General features: G+C 35.8%; 3 protein-coding genes and 1 non-coding gene across 6 annotated transcripts; 2 read left to right on the forward strand and 2 right to left on the reverse strand.

The window, feature by feature from the left end:
- The first annotated feature begins 2,574 nt into the window (after window positions 1-2,574).
- TRNAW-CCA (transfer RNA tryptophan (anticodon CCA)) lies at window positions 2,575-2,646 on the forward strand. Its single transcript has one exon. It is a non-coding gene; the product is annotated as a tRNA-Trp (tRNA).
- Window positions 2,647-3,756: 1,110 nt separating this feature from the next.
- On the forward strand, window positions 3,757-6,598 carry LOC145594028 (putative CoA ligase CCL13). Its single transcript, XM_081650378.1, has 3 exons — window positions 3,757-4,131; window positions 4,662-5,619; window positions 5,770-6,598. The coding sequence occupies exons 1-3, from the start codon at window positions 3,775-3,777 to the stop codon at window positions 6,255-6,257; spliced, it is 1,803 nt and encodes a 600-aa protein (XP_081506504.1). The 5' UTR covers window positions 3,757-3,774; the 3' UTR covers window positions 6,258-6,598.
- Window positions 6,599-6,797: 199 nt separating this feature from the next.
- LOC145594039 (putative acetyltransferase At3g50280) lies at window positions 6,798-9,179 on the reverse strand. 3 transcript variants are annotated; one of them, XM_081650399.1, is made up of 3 exons: window positions 9,075-9,172; window positions 7,995-8,093; window positions 6,798-7,226 (listed from the first exon to the last, which is right to left on the reverse strand). In XM_081650399.1, exons 1-3 carry the CDS (start codon window positions 9,076-9,078, stop codon window positions 6,976-6,978), a joined length of 354 nt encoding a protein of 117 aa, XP_081506525.1. In that variant the 5' UTR covers window positions 9,079-9,172; the 3' UTR covers window positions 6,798-6,975. The 3 variants fall into 3 exon arrangements, with proteins under 3 accessions (XP_081506525.1, XP_081506521.1, XP_081506514.1); XM_081650395.1 differs by having other exon boundaries at window positions 6,798-8,093; XM_081650388.1 differs by having other exon boundaries at window positions 6,798-9,179.
- A 666-nt stretch (window positions 9,180-9,845) lies between these two features.
- On the reverse strand, window positions 9,846-12,048 carry LOC145580811 (putative acetyltransferase At3g50280). The gene is made up of 2 exons (XM_081637913.1): window positions 11,689-12,048; window positions 9,846-11,007 (listed from the first exon to the last, which is right to left on the reverse strand). The coding sequence occupies exons 1-2, from the start codon at window positions 12,046-12,048 to the stop codon at window positions 9,988-9,990; spliced, it is 1,380 nt and encodes a 459-aa protein (XP_081494039.1). The 3' UTR covers window positions 9,846-9,987.
- Window positions 12,049-14,520: the final 2,472 nt, after the last annotated feature.

Below are 14,520 nucleotides of genomic sequence, written 5' to 3' on the forward strand. Positions count from 1 at the left end.
TTGGTTCGGGTCATAATCAGTTTGGGTTTAACTGGGTCGGTTCGAAAATGGATTTCGGTTCAAAATAGATCGGGTGAAATCGGGTCCAACCATTATTGTTTCGGTTATAATCGGTTTAGATTGAACTTGGTTGGTTTGAAAACGAGTTTACCTAATTTGAAACGGGTTTCTAATCAAAATCATATCGGGTTAAAATTGAGTCGGATGATTATCGAGTCGAATTAGTCAGATAATGGGTAGGAACGAGTCATGTTATAATCAAGTCAAGTCATAAATAAGTTGGGTTTATCGAGTAGTGGGTTGAAACAGATTAGATCATAAACATATTGGGTAACAGGTTGTAAATGACTCAGTCATAACGGGTTACGGGTTTTAAACGGTTTGGTCATAACGGGCTACGGGTCGTAAACGGTTCGGTCACAACGGGTTACGGATTATAACCGGTTCGGTCACAACGGGTTACGGGTTGGAACGATTTAGGTTTATCGGATTTTTATCGGGTTTTAATGGTTTTCGATTTAAAACGGGTCGGGTTACTATCGGGTTTAAACGTAATCGGTTTGGGTTGCTTTCAGTTTCGGGTTGTAACGGTTTGGCTTGATAACGGGTCGGGTTAGTAACGGTTTGCACAAATTCGGTTTAGTTCAGTTTCGGTTTGGAAAAAATTGGGTCGGGTCAGTTTTCGGTTTCCAAAAAACGGGTTTTAAACAGTTCAGTTCCTTTTCGGATCGATTCGAAACAGTCGGGTTTAACGATTCGGGTCAGAAACTGACAACTCTACTAAGCAATGACGACATTTGTAGTTTTGGAGGTGATGTGGGTGCCTCAAGTGATCAAATCAACTACACGCATACACCCTCTCTTTAGTACGGAGTAATAAAATTACTCCATAATTAAATATTTAAATCCCTAAGATTTTATTTTTTTATTTTATATTTTTTTATTTACTTTCCATCGTGCCCCAAGTACTTCCATCAATTTATAATATGTGTGGACTTTGGGTAATTTTCATGAAGTATGTAATATTTTATTGTGTTAGTATGTCTTCAATCGATTTGTCTCTTTCAAACGACTATTACAAGATTATACAAAGTAATTATTATGTGGAGTACGGTATTTTAATTTTGGGTCTATTTTTCAACTATTTGTGGACACATCTCACTCAATCTTGTTTGTGTTAATTTCATTTATTTCTTATGTCAATAATAACAAAGTGGTTCATAAGCCAATTAACTTGCCTACACTATTAAGATTATTTTGGTTACTACAAAGTTACTAACTCAGAACGTTAGAAGCCAATTAACTTGCCTATACTATTCAGTGTTGAGAAAATTATTAAGATTATTTTGGTTACTAAGTTACTAAATGAAACAAAATCTTATTTATGTTAATGTCTTATGAGTTATAACTAATCACTCAAAAAAAAAAAAAAAAAAAAAAAAATGCAAGGAGTAGTTGAATAAGTCAAGTGTTAACATTGGGATAAAAAATCATGTGTTTAACTTTTTATCCCAATGTAATACAATTCGTCTATTCGTTATTTGATTGTCCCATAAAATTCTTTCATTTCAAAGTTTTTAATAATGCACAAGTGCTCATAATATAGACTTATACCGGTAAGTTCTACCAACCACTCTATTAAGTTTTAAAAGTAAAAACAAAGTTTATGACTTTGAATAAGTTCAAGTCTTCAAATTAGGCTGGCTTCTGAGCAACAATCAAAGAGATTGTGTAGATTGATTACTTGGCCGCCTTTTCGTTTATTTTCTATGACTCAGTACTCCGTATTATTTACAGTCCCTGAATTAGTGGAACTATGGCTGTATGTGTTTGTTTGGTTTTGACCGGATGAAAATAAGGTAAATTTGGATGCAAAGATTACTTTCCAACAACCATTTCCTTCCAAATTTTGGAGGAAAATAGGAAAATGATAATTAGGGGGGTGGGGGGATGTACAGTATATTTCATGTTTCAGGGCTCGCTCTCTTCAGTTTTTTTTTTTTTCAGTTCAGTTTTTAATTTCCTTCTCTCATAAAATGTTCAGTTTCAATCAGTTCAGTTCGGTGAATCAGAACAAGCCCTGAGAGAATTGTATAGTAAAAATGTTGGTCATCAACCCATCACAAAGTATTTGTCTAAAAAAAAGACTTATCATAGATGGAGCCGTGAAGGTGCTCATAGAGTCACGGTTAGAGGTGTTAATTTGGGTGTTCAAATTGAGTCACGGTCCATTTAGGCCCACGTGCTTCCTATTCTACTATCGCAGACTACTTTCATTTTACCAATAAGCTGATTGGCTTTACAGACACGTGAGATGAATTCTGTATTAGCCTGAACTACTTGGATCAAACGCCCAAAGAAAGTAGTATCAAAATTCAGCCCAGAAAATTTTATCAAACCCATTTTTATAATCTCAATAGTCCATTTACAAGCCCATCTCTCACACATGATGACATGAATACATAAAAATGTCAGTCTATCTTACAGAAGTAGATTACAAAAATAAAAAGGATTAGATATTAAGATTTGCAGAAGATAAAGTCCTAATTATAAAAGTGGCAAAGAATGTCAAAAGGATCCGTGGCGCAATGGTAGCGCGTCTGACTCCAGATCAGAAGGTTGCGTGTTCGATTCACGTCGGGTTCAAAACCCCGGTCCAATTTACGGTTCAACTTTTTCCTTTTTCCTCATTCGATACTAGCTAGCTATATAAGTATGCCATTGATGGCTCATCAACTTATCACTTCCTTCCTTCACACCCTGGCCAAGAAAACACCACCCTATTAGCGTTGTCCCCAAACCCGATACCCCGATACGAATTCATTACCATACATGTCAAATCTAGGCGAGTTTTCATTGTTACACTGCTAAGATCACTCATCACGCAACTAAATCACGTGCACACTTCTATCATCTATACTCTATACTTAGTATTTAAAAACTATAACCAAGATACTAAGAAAGACACATGTCCTCGTCCATTCTATTACACTTCTCTAACCATAGTGCTACATGTCATTTTACACTCTTAATTTTTTATTGCACCACTTTTTTTTTAATTCTTTCATTAAACTTATAGTTCATATTTCATACACACTTCATCTCTCCCATTTAATTCAACATTTTCCTATTCTCTCTTTAATTTTAGCCCTTCCACATTCTATTTAAGCCTCTTTCTCGATTAAAGTTCCAAAATTTTAATTTCTTTAATTATGTTTCCAATTACATATTATACCCTATAATGACTTACTGATATTTCCTCACTTATCTCTTAATACAATTTTTTCGATTATATATTATACCCTATAATGACTTACTGATATTTCCTCACTTATCTCTCAATACAATTTTATATAAATAACCCGTGCATTGCACGGGCCAGAAGGCTAGTTGAAATTTATTTGCCACTCATATGTTCAAATATTGGTAGTTATAGAAATAGACCCGTTCTTAATTCATTTTGTTAAGTATTCAAAGAAAATTAGTTGTCTTTGAAATTGAAGCTACTTATCATTATTTTATAATTATACATTTTAGCGTAATCAATTTGGCTATCACCCTACTTTAATTTGAATTGATCGGGTTGTAATTAATAATTAATAAAGATACAAATCAAAGCGCCCGCTAAATTATATTAAGTATTCGTTACGTAATTACGTTGATCTTTTTCTTACGCATAATGTTAATGCTTCCTTCCTATACATATTTGTCAATATATCATCTTCACACCATACCAAAGGTTTGAGCAATCGAGCCACTTCAAATTATACGATAATGATTCTAAACTTCACATGTTATAACAAGCGTGAGTTTGTGGGTGTAAGTGCCCCTAGAGTGTTCTTAACTCCACCACCAAAATCACGAATACGTGTATCTTTAGACTCGATTGGTGGAGATGGTGGGGAAGGGGGAGATTCGTCGTGGAGAAAGGTGGATGGTTTAGTAAGATGTCCGGCTAACTACACCCCTTTGACCCCAATCACCTTCATTAAACGCGCTGCCAAGGTGTTTCCCTATGATACTTCCGTTGTCTATGGTGGTTCTAGCTACACTTGGAGTGAGACTTATTGGCGCTGTCTCAAACTTGCTTCCGCTCTCACCACTCACCTTCGTATTTCTCCTGGCCAACTCGTATGTTTTGATTTGCTTTCATCATCTTAATTAAATAAGAATTGGGTTGTTATGATGTATATGGCAAATTTTACTTAAATTTTGATATTTAATGATTTTATTTTCCTAAAATAGATATGGTACAATATTTTCAAAATTTCTTTAAAAGACAAGAGATGCAATGTTAAAATAAACGGAGGAAATAGGTATTTAAATTATATAAGATGCAATAACGAACCCTTGTTACGTAGGGCAGTAGAATAAATATATAGCTCCTAGCTGTGTAATGACATATTTGGGAATTAAATAAATTTACACATGGAAGTTTATATGAATTGGTCCGTCCAAACATATACGTATGCAGTATATTGTTTATTTCTTTCATCACTTTATTGAAACTCTTATCCGTTGACTAACAAGATTAGTCACTATTAGAGTTTTTGACTTTTAGTTAAGCATACTAAAAAAAATATGACTTTCATAACCATTTAGGTGTCTAACTGTTAAACAATTAACGTGATTCGTTATTTTTTCATTTTGTGATCGTGCAGGTTGCAACATTATCTCCGAATGTGCCTGCTATTTATGAGCTACATTTTGCAGCACCAATGGCCGGAGCCATTCTTTGTGCTCTTAACTCTCGCCTTGATTCATCCATGATCTCCACCCTCCTTGATCATTCCCAAGCTAAGGTCTTATTTGTAGACTATCAATTACTTAACATTGCTTCAAAAGCTCTCCATTTATTGTCAAAATCCGGGGCAGAATTACCATCAATTGTCCTCATTAAAGGTCCTAGTGATTTTGAAGAACATGAGAATGTTCGATATGATTATGAATATGAGAATCTCTTATCCAAAGGAGACGATCAATACAAACCTCGAATGCCAATCGATGAATTAGACCCTATTAGCGTCAACTACACCTCAGGCACCACATCCCGTCCCAAAGGAGTTGTTTTCAATCACCGAGGGGCTTACATAAATGCCATCTCCACAATTTTGGTTCATGAAATGGGTCCAAGGCCGACATTCCTGTGGACCGTCCCTATGTTCCATTGCAATGGATGGTGCCTTACGTGGGGTGTGGCGGCCCAAGGGGGCACGAACATATGCCTTCGAAAGGTCACCCCTAAGGCCATATTTGATAACATTGTCCTCCACAATATCACTCACATTGGTGGAGCTCCTACCGTTTTGAACATGATTGTAAACTCCTCTCTCGATGACCAAAGAACACTTCCAAACAAGGTAAGGGTGCTCACCGGAGGATCACCCCCGCCACCTCAAATACTAACCAAGATGGAAGAATTAGGCTTCGAAGTTATTCACATGTATGGTCTCACGGAGACTTATGGCCCGGGCACATACTGCGCTTGGAATCCCGAGTGGGACTCTCTTGATCCAATCGAAAAATCGAGGATCAAAGCTAGACAAGGTGTACAACATCTTGGGCTAGAAGATGTTGACGTTAGAGATCCTATCACTATGGAAAGTGTTCCAGCTGATGGTAATATTGCTAAATATAAACAACCTATTTTTTTTTTTTTTTTTTTTTTTTTTTTTTTTTTTTTTTTTGTGTTACGTATGTACAATGCAACTTTTTTACGTGTGATAACTCTATTAGAGGCAAAAATCTAACTATATTTTGCATAAATAGGTAAAACAATGGGGGAGATAATGTTTAGAGGAAATACTGTAATGAGTGGATACTTGAGGGACTTAAAAGCAACAAAGGAAGCTCTCAAAGGAGGATGGTTTCATTCTGGTGACGTAGCTGTAAAACACCGCGACAATTACATAGAAATCAAGGACCGTTTAAAGGATATTATCATTTCCGGTGGAGAGAATATTAGCACAATTGAAGTTGAGACGGTACTATATAGTCACCCGGCTATACTTGAGGCAGCCGTCGTGGCAAGGCCTGATAATCACTGGGGGGAGACACCTTGCGCGTTTGTCAAGTTGAAGGATGGATACAAGATTAATGAGGGAGAGATCATTGAATTTTGCCGTAATAATTTGCCTCGTTTCATGGCTCCTAAGACTGTCATTTTTGATGAAATTCCGAAGACATCGACAGGAAAGTTCCAGAAGGTTATTCTTAGACAAAGGGCCAAGGCTATGGGATCATTGGGAATCCAATAAGCTACGTTTTTGATGAAATTCAAACATGCTATGAGATTTTTTAGTACTATGTACAATAATTTTTCTTCTAGTTATGTTATTGAATACAGAGGGAGTAATATTTTTTTTAATTTTTTTTTGTAACGTGTATGTATATTTTTTTTTTTTTTTTTTTTTGAAACCACGTGTATGTATATGAATATATGTTAATAAGGTCCTACGTGTAAATGTTTACTTGAATAATAAGATAGTACCTTCATGTGGCCTCCTTCCTCAAAAATTAATCAATGGCATATTTATAAAAAGAGGACTTATAAAACACAGGCTAATAAAAATACAAAATATTTGTAGAATGATTTATTTTTCTTAATTAGATTGAAAATATACATTTAATTTATTTCAAATTAAGATTATAGATGGTGTTTTAGGCGTTTAGAACTTTAGATGGTACGATTTAGAAGGTAGGTAATGTTATTTATGTAACATTAATGCAACATTAGATAAGTAATGCAATTATACATTCATTTTAATGTGTTAAAGATTTTAACCTTGCTAATTGGATTGTAAAAAACCAAATTACTAATTGTAATTTGTAAACCATGAAAGATAATAGTCACGAACTCAAGCCATGTACAACCCCAAAAAGGCTCATGGCATTTCAACAATAATTGTAAACTAATTTGAAAATTAATTTGACAACAATTAAATAAAATTTTAATATGATAAACATAGTACACCCTCACTCCGGCAATGATACAAAGGCCATGAATTCTTCATCTAATTCCAGAGCATTCATCGAATCAGGTGGCAAGCATATTTCGAGATCCACAGCTCTGCCTCCTTCATGTCCCGGGTAAGCATATATCACCCCCATAGCTTTGTTTGCATACCCACTGCGAATTGCTACCGCCTTCCCTAGCCCAAACTCATTGCCATACATGTCAAACCTTGGCGATTGTTCGATTGTTACCTTGTTATAGTCATATAGCTCTGCATGATGAAAACAAAAAGGAGATTGCAACCATTCATTGATTGAATCACGCACAAATTTGTCATTGAGACTTGCTACCGAGTGGTGTAACAATGATGCCACCCACCCTAGATTATTTTCAAGTAAATCACTAGTTGTAGTACTTGTAGTGACCTCTTTGATAGAGTTTCCAAAATAGAATTCAGGTAAAGGCGGATCTAACCTGTGCCTAGTATTGGCAAGTATATCACTATAGATGACTTGATCATGAGGTAGTCGATTTGCTCTAATTATTGACCTCCAAACAAGTGCACACAAGGCTTGTAAGGATGAGATATTTTCAGCGTTACTTTCCTTGTTTGCTATGGCTTTTAACCTTGCTATAGACTCGGATGAGAAATGAAAGATTCGATCTCTAAGCTGAGAAGGTTCATATTTTCTTATGAATTCATCGCGGTGGGTAAAGGGAAGGGCAATAGGGGGTTCACATCCATTGGGAAACCAACGTTTGTGGATTGGTAGGCGACTTGACTCATAATATTGATTATTTTGGTTAGCTCTATGTATTTCGGACCATTTGTTCCAAAAGTGCCAATATGAAGTTCCATCAGTAATACAATGATTTATGGAACACGCAATAAACACCCCATCTAGGAGCTCAGTGACTTGGACACACAACAAAGGCTTTGTGTGACCATCGTAGTTCACAACCTCCTCATTGAGGTTAAAAAATGACTTAACAACCAAAGGTACGTCCTTTGGGGAGAGAATGTCAGAAATGGTCATACCTAAAGCCGCGTGGATAAATCTAGCCCCAGGACCCTTGTTGCAATCTACATAGACGCGACATTCATGCTTTTCTTCATCAACCTCCGTGACAAGTTGACCTGCCAGAGGGTAGAAATGAACGAGGGTGAGGGAAAGAGAGTCCTTGAGACCTTCAAGGAACGAAAGGATCGAAAACTCTTGATCGTTTAGATGGGAAGGTTTGGTGAACATGAGACCGACTTGGATGTGATGGAAAGAAAGCATGATTAAATCTGTGGGAGCAAGATGACAAGGCTCGTGTTTTGATTCTTCAACAACATATTTTGGCTTCACAAAGAATTCAGAGATGTGATTAACTGTAGAAGAATTCATTTTCAAGGTTTTTTTTTTTTTTTTTTTTTTTTTTTTGGTGAGTTCTAGTTTTTGTTTTCATTAATATGTACGTAGCTTAATTAGGTGAACAATGGGTTGATGAGGGAGTATATATGGATGATTCTTCACATGTGTAGTGCCTAGCTTGAAAAGGATTTTCTTAACCATCTTATACACAATTAGCTTGGCAATTTTAAAATTAGGTCTCTATTTTTTTTTTATTTAGAAGTAATGTCAACTTGATTAAAAACAAATAATCTAGGGCTTGTTTGACATCATTTTTTGTTCTTAGTTTTATGTTTTTTTGAAAACTAAAAACCAAAAACAGGAAACAAGAATAAAGTGTTTTCACTTTTCTGTTGTCAGTTTTAAAAATTATTATGATTTTAATAAGTCTAAATGATTTTTGATTCATTATATGACATATATAATATACTTTAAAAAACAAAAAACAGAAAACCACAGCGATGCCAAACGAACCCCTAAGTGTTGGAATAATTTGATGATGACTATAATTATCTTTTCTTTTATCAAATAATTGTAGGTTTACACACCCTTTGATTAATAGAGAAATAAATAAATGTTGGTTTGCCCTTATAAACAATACTAGAATATGCATTTTGTTATTACGAATAGAGAAATAAATGCATGTTGATTTACTCACAAAATGATACTAGAATATGCATTGTGTTACTACGAATAGAGAAAAAAAAAGTATGCAGGCTTACCCATTTAAACGATACTAGAATATGCATTGTGTTACAAATTGTAGTCATATACAAGAACAACGAAGACAAAACAAAGTACTCCATATAATATATCAAATGACAAATGTGTATAAATTTAGCCATTGATCTGGTCAAATATATAACTGGAAATTTCTGCAGACATTCTCATAGTAAATTTTGCTAGTCATCATAAAAGTCCAAAAAAAATACATCTCAAAAGGTACCACAGAATTGGTGATTGGCTATTGCGGATTGCCCAACACATACTACTGATAAGTTGATAAAAAGTTAATAGTATATGTGGCTTGTAATTATTCATCGAATAACTAGATTATTCGTACAACATCTAAGATAATACTTCCTCTGTTTCTATTTAGTTGACGCGTTTGATTTAGACACATATAATCATATATTAAGGAGAGGAGAGGGTGAGAGAGAATGATAAAGAAAGTGGGGTAGCTTGTAAATACAAGGTAAAAAAGTTACCTCAAACGGAAACGTGTCAACTAAAAAAAACTTCCTAAAAAGGAATACGTGTCAACTAAAAAGAAAGGAAGGTAGTATACAACAGGAACGAAATAATCTTCCTAGTAGATATACCATAAACATGTGAGAGATTGTTACATACATTTGGATGCATATGCGATGCGCCCATAAACATCTTGTTCTCATTTTGATCATTATTTTTCATTTAATTATGAAATAAATAGCTTATTTAAAAAAAATCAAATAAAAAGTGAAAACTAACTTTTGGTTAGGTTAGTACAACGTACAGTACACCGAACTATGTATAAAATATTTCACTAAAATATATTAACATGAATAATCCAAATGTACTATTTCCAAATATCAATCAATATGATTAAACATAATACACAAACATATTTTCAAAGATTAATTATATCTCTTATCTCTAACACATATATACATTTTCAAAGGCCATGAACTCTTGGTCTGATTCGAGGGCATTCATCGAATCAGGTGGCAAACATATCTTAAGATTCACAGCTCCGCCCCCTTCGTGCCCAGGACAAGCATATACTACTCCTATAGCCTTGTTTGCGTACCCACTACGAACTGCTACTGCTTTCCCTAGACCAAATTCGTTGCCATACATGTCAAATCTAGGCGATCTCTCTATCGTTGTCGTGTTATAGTTGTACAGCTTTGCATGATGTAAACAATAAGGGGATTGCAACCATTCATTGATCGAGTCACGCACAAGTTTATCATTCAGATTTGCCACCCCGTGGTGTAACAATGATGCCGCCCACCCTAAATTGTTTTCGAGTAATTCACCTGCCGTAGTACTCGTACTAATCGATTTAACAGAGTTTCCGAAATAGTATTCAGGTAAAGGCGGATCTAGCCTATGCCTAGTATTAGCAAGTAAACCGTTATGAATAACTTGATCATGAGGTAGTCGGTTTGCTCGAACCATTGACCTCCAAACAAAGGCACACAAGGCCTGAAAGGAAGAGATTTTGTTATTATTACTTTCATTAATGACTTTGGCTTTAAGTGTTGCTATTGACTTGGACGAGAAATGAAAAAATCGATCTCTAAGTTGAGGAGCTTCGAATTTTCTTATGAATTCGTCACGGTGGGTGAAGGGGAGGGCGATAGGCGGACTATAACCGTTGGGAAACCAACGGTTATGGATTATTGGTAGACGACGGGACTCATAAGTTTGATTATTGTCGTTAGCTCTATGTATCTCGGACCATTTGTTCAAAAAATGCCAATAAGAAGTTCCATCAGTAATACAATGATTTATAGAACACGAAATAAACACCCCGTCTAGGAGCTCTGTGACTTGTACCGATAACAAAGGTTTTGTATGACCATCGTAGTTCAGAGCCTCCTCCTTAAGGCTAAATAATGATTGAACTACCAAAGGTACGTCCTTTGGGGAGAGAATGTCTGAAACGGTCTGTTAAATTGTGACTCGAAATCTAGTAGGGCTGACTTTGAACGCTTATATCTCTCAAACTACAACTGATTTTGAGGTGATTCAAGTTGGAGGTGATAGCTTGGTTCAAGAGCTTTCCAACGATAGGTCATATGCCCAATTCCGATAAGAAACGAGAAAGTAATGACCGTTTTAGGAAAACCTGACGAAGCTGGAAATTTGCAACGAGGCTGCGAGCTATAGCTCTATGCGAGTGAGCTATAGCTCGGCCCTATGAGGACTTGCGGCAGGCATGAGCTAGCTGTCGAGCTATAGCTCGGTAGTTAGATTATTCTAGGATAATTGATGGAATATTTACTAAAATTATATCTATTCAATGACGGCTATTTGAGTATACTTGGGGAACAATCTTAGGGTTTTATTAGGGTTTCTTTGTGCTATAAAAGGACCCTTTAGTTGATCAATTAGATCATACCTTTTTTTGATCCATTAGATTTAGGACTCCTTGTATTATTCTCTCGTTCTTTCTCCATTATAGTGAAGAAGCTCTCGAATCCCCCACCCGTGGATGTAGGTCTATTTTGACCGAACCACGTAAATCCTTGTGTTGTTTGTTTATTTTCTTTATTGCTTTTCTCATTCTTATTTTCATTGACTTGTTCCGCATTAATCAAACACAATTACACCCTAATTTCCTAACACGGTCATACCTAAAACCGCGTGGATGAATCTAGCCCCAGGGCCCTTGTTGCAATCCACATAGATTCGACATTCATGCTTGTCTTCATCTACTTCCGAGACAAGTTGACCCGCTAGAGGGTAAAATTGAACGAGGGTGAGAGAAAGAGAGTCCTTAAGTCCATCAACGAACGAAAGGATCGAAAACTCTTGATGGTCATCTAGATGGGTTGGTTTAATGAACATGAGACCGATTTGGATGTGATGGAAAGAAAGCAAGGATAAATCCTTAGGAGCCGGATGATATGGTTGTTTTGATTCTTCAACCACATATTTTGGCTTTACAAAGCATTCGGAAATGTGGTTGATGTTAGAAGAATCCATCTTTCAATTTTTGGTGTGTTTTGACTTGTAGCAGATTAATTATTTATATGCATTGATGTTAGAGATATGATATAGATATGATATATCGGAAAATATATGTGATATATTTTCCGTATAGATATTGTTATGATAATAATATATTTAGTATTATCTTATGTTAAGATATTATTTTGAGAATATATCTTTAGGGTTTATGGTTAGACGTATATCTTTTAGGAAGATTGTTTCCTATCTTATGAGCTTAGATTTTGTATAAATACTCTACCTATTGATGAATAATAATCAAGCCATTCTATTCTATATTTCTCTCTAATTTGTCATGGTATCAGAGCCAAGTTGGGTTGTGTTGTGATCTGGGCTAGTATTATGGACAACTCACATGTGAGGGGGAGTGTTGAGCCCATGAGAAAAACCCACATGTGAGTGAAAGTGTTGTCCCACATTGAAAGAATATAAAAGTGAAGAGAAATATTAGGATGTGTATCCCACATTGAAGAAAAGAGAAAGCCGTGTACACTTTATAAGGCTAAGGGGCTACTCCCCTCATTGCCATATGGTTTTGAGGCGGAACCTCCTTAGTCGTATAAAGTGGACAGTTGTGACGGGTGTGGCCCAGACCCGTTTATCATGGTATCAGAGCAGGTTAAATCTTGGGACCGTTCATAAAAAAATTTCCCCCCTACCGGTGGGTTAGAAATTAAACCCACCGGTGGGATGATCCTTTAGCAAAAATTACCAATTTTTTTTTTAAAGTTTATTCCGCTGTGCAAGTTAGTGTTGGTGCAGAGTTTGAGTTGATGACTTGATGTATACATTACATCATGCGTGGCTTTTCTAAGCATTGAGATCAAAATAAAGTTGTTGGTGTGTCTTTGACTCTCTAAAGATGAAAAAAAAAAAGTTTTCGGCTCTCTGGTGTCGTGAGACAAGAAATTGGTTCTCCTTGTGCCGTGAGACAAGGTTTGTGAGTTGATTTGAGCATGGTTTTTCTCTTTTGAATTTGAGTTTGGTTTTACTCTGAAAAACTAATAAGAAATTTGAGTGTGGTTTACTCTGACAAACCAATATTTGATTGGAGCTCGGTTTTGCTCTGGAAAAACCAAAATTGTTATATTTGCAGGTTCGAAAATAATGACGTTCCTGTTTGATTGATGACTGATGAGTTCGAAAAAGATGAACGTTCTCATCATTGAAGAATGAAAAAAAAAATTGAAGGCCACATCACAAGAGTGCATCTCGACTTCAACAAATTGAAGAATTTCCAATCGCAACGTTCGTGTTACTGCCGTTACGATTGCGGGAGGGTGTTAGAGATATGATATATCGGAAAATATATGTGATATATTTTCCGTATATATATTGTTATGATAATAATATATTTAGTATTATCTTATGTTAAGATATTATTTTGAGAATATATCTTTAGGGTTTATGGTTAGACGTATATCTTTTAGGAAGATTGTTTCCTATCTTATGAGCTTAGGTTTTGTATAAATACTCTACCTATTGATGAATAATAATCAAGCCATTCTATTCTATATTTCTCTCTAATTTGTCATGGTATCAGAGCCAAGTTGGGTTGTGTTGTGATCTGGGCTAGTATTATGGACAACTCACATGTGAGGGGGAGTGTTGAGCCCATGAGAAAAACCCACATGTGAGTGAAAGTGTTGTCCCACATTGAAAGAATATAAAAGTGAAGAGAAATATTAGGATGTGTATCCCACATTGAAGAAAAGAGAAAGCCGTGTACACTTTATAAGGCTAAGGGGCTACTCCCCTCATTGCCATATGGTTTTGAGGCGGAACCTCCTTAGTCGTATAAAGTGGACAGTTGTGACGGGTGTGGCCCAGACCCGTTTATCATGGTATCAGAGCAGGTTAAATCTTGGGACCGTTCATAAAAAAATTTCCCCCCTACCGGTGGGTTAGAAATTAAACCCACCGGTGGGATGATCCTTTAGCAAAAATTACCAATTTTTTTTTTAAAGTTTATTCCGCTGTGCAAGTTAGTGTTGGTGCAGAGTTTGAGTTGATGACTTGATGTATACATTACATCATGCGTGGCTTTTCTAAGCATTGAGATCAAAATAAAGTTGTTGGTGTGTCTTTGACTCTCTAAAGATGAAAAAAAAAAAAGTTTTCGGCTCTCTGGTGTCGTGAGACAAGAAATTGGTTCTCCTTGTGCCGTGAGACAAGGTTTGTGAGTTGATTTGAGCATGGTTTTTCTCTTTTGAATTTGAGTTTGGTTTTACTCTGAAAAACTAATAAGAAATTTGAGTGTGGTTTACTCTGACAAACCAATATTTGATTGGAGCTCGGTTTTGCTCTGGAAAAACCAAAATTGTTATATTTGCAGGTTCGAAAATAATGACGTTCCTGTTTGATTGATGACTGATGAGTTCGAAAAAGATGAACGTTCTCATCATTGAAGAATGAAAAAAAAAATTGAAGGCCACATCACAAGAGTGC

The sequence above is a fragment of the Chenopodium album genome, chromosome 2, assembly GCF_948465745.1.
Source record: "Chenopodium album chromosome 2, dcCheAlbu1.1, whole genome shotgun sequence".
NCBI lineage: Eukaryota > Viridiplantae > Streptophyta > Magnoliopsida > Caryophyllales > Amaranthaceae > Chenopodium > Chenopodium album.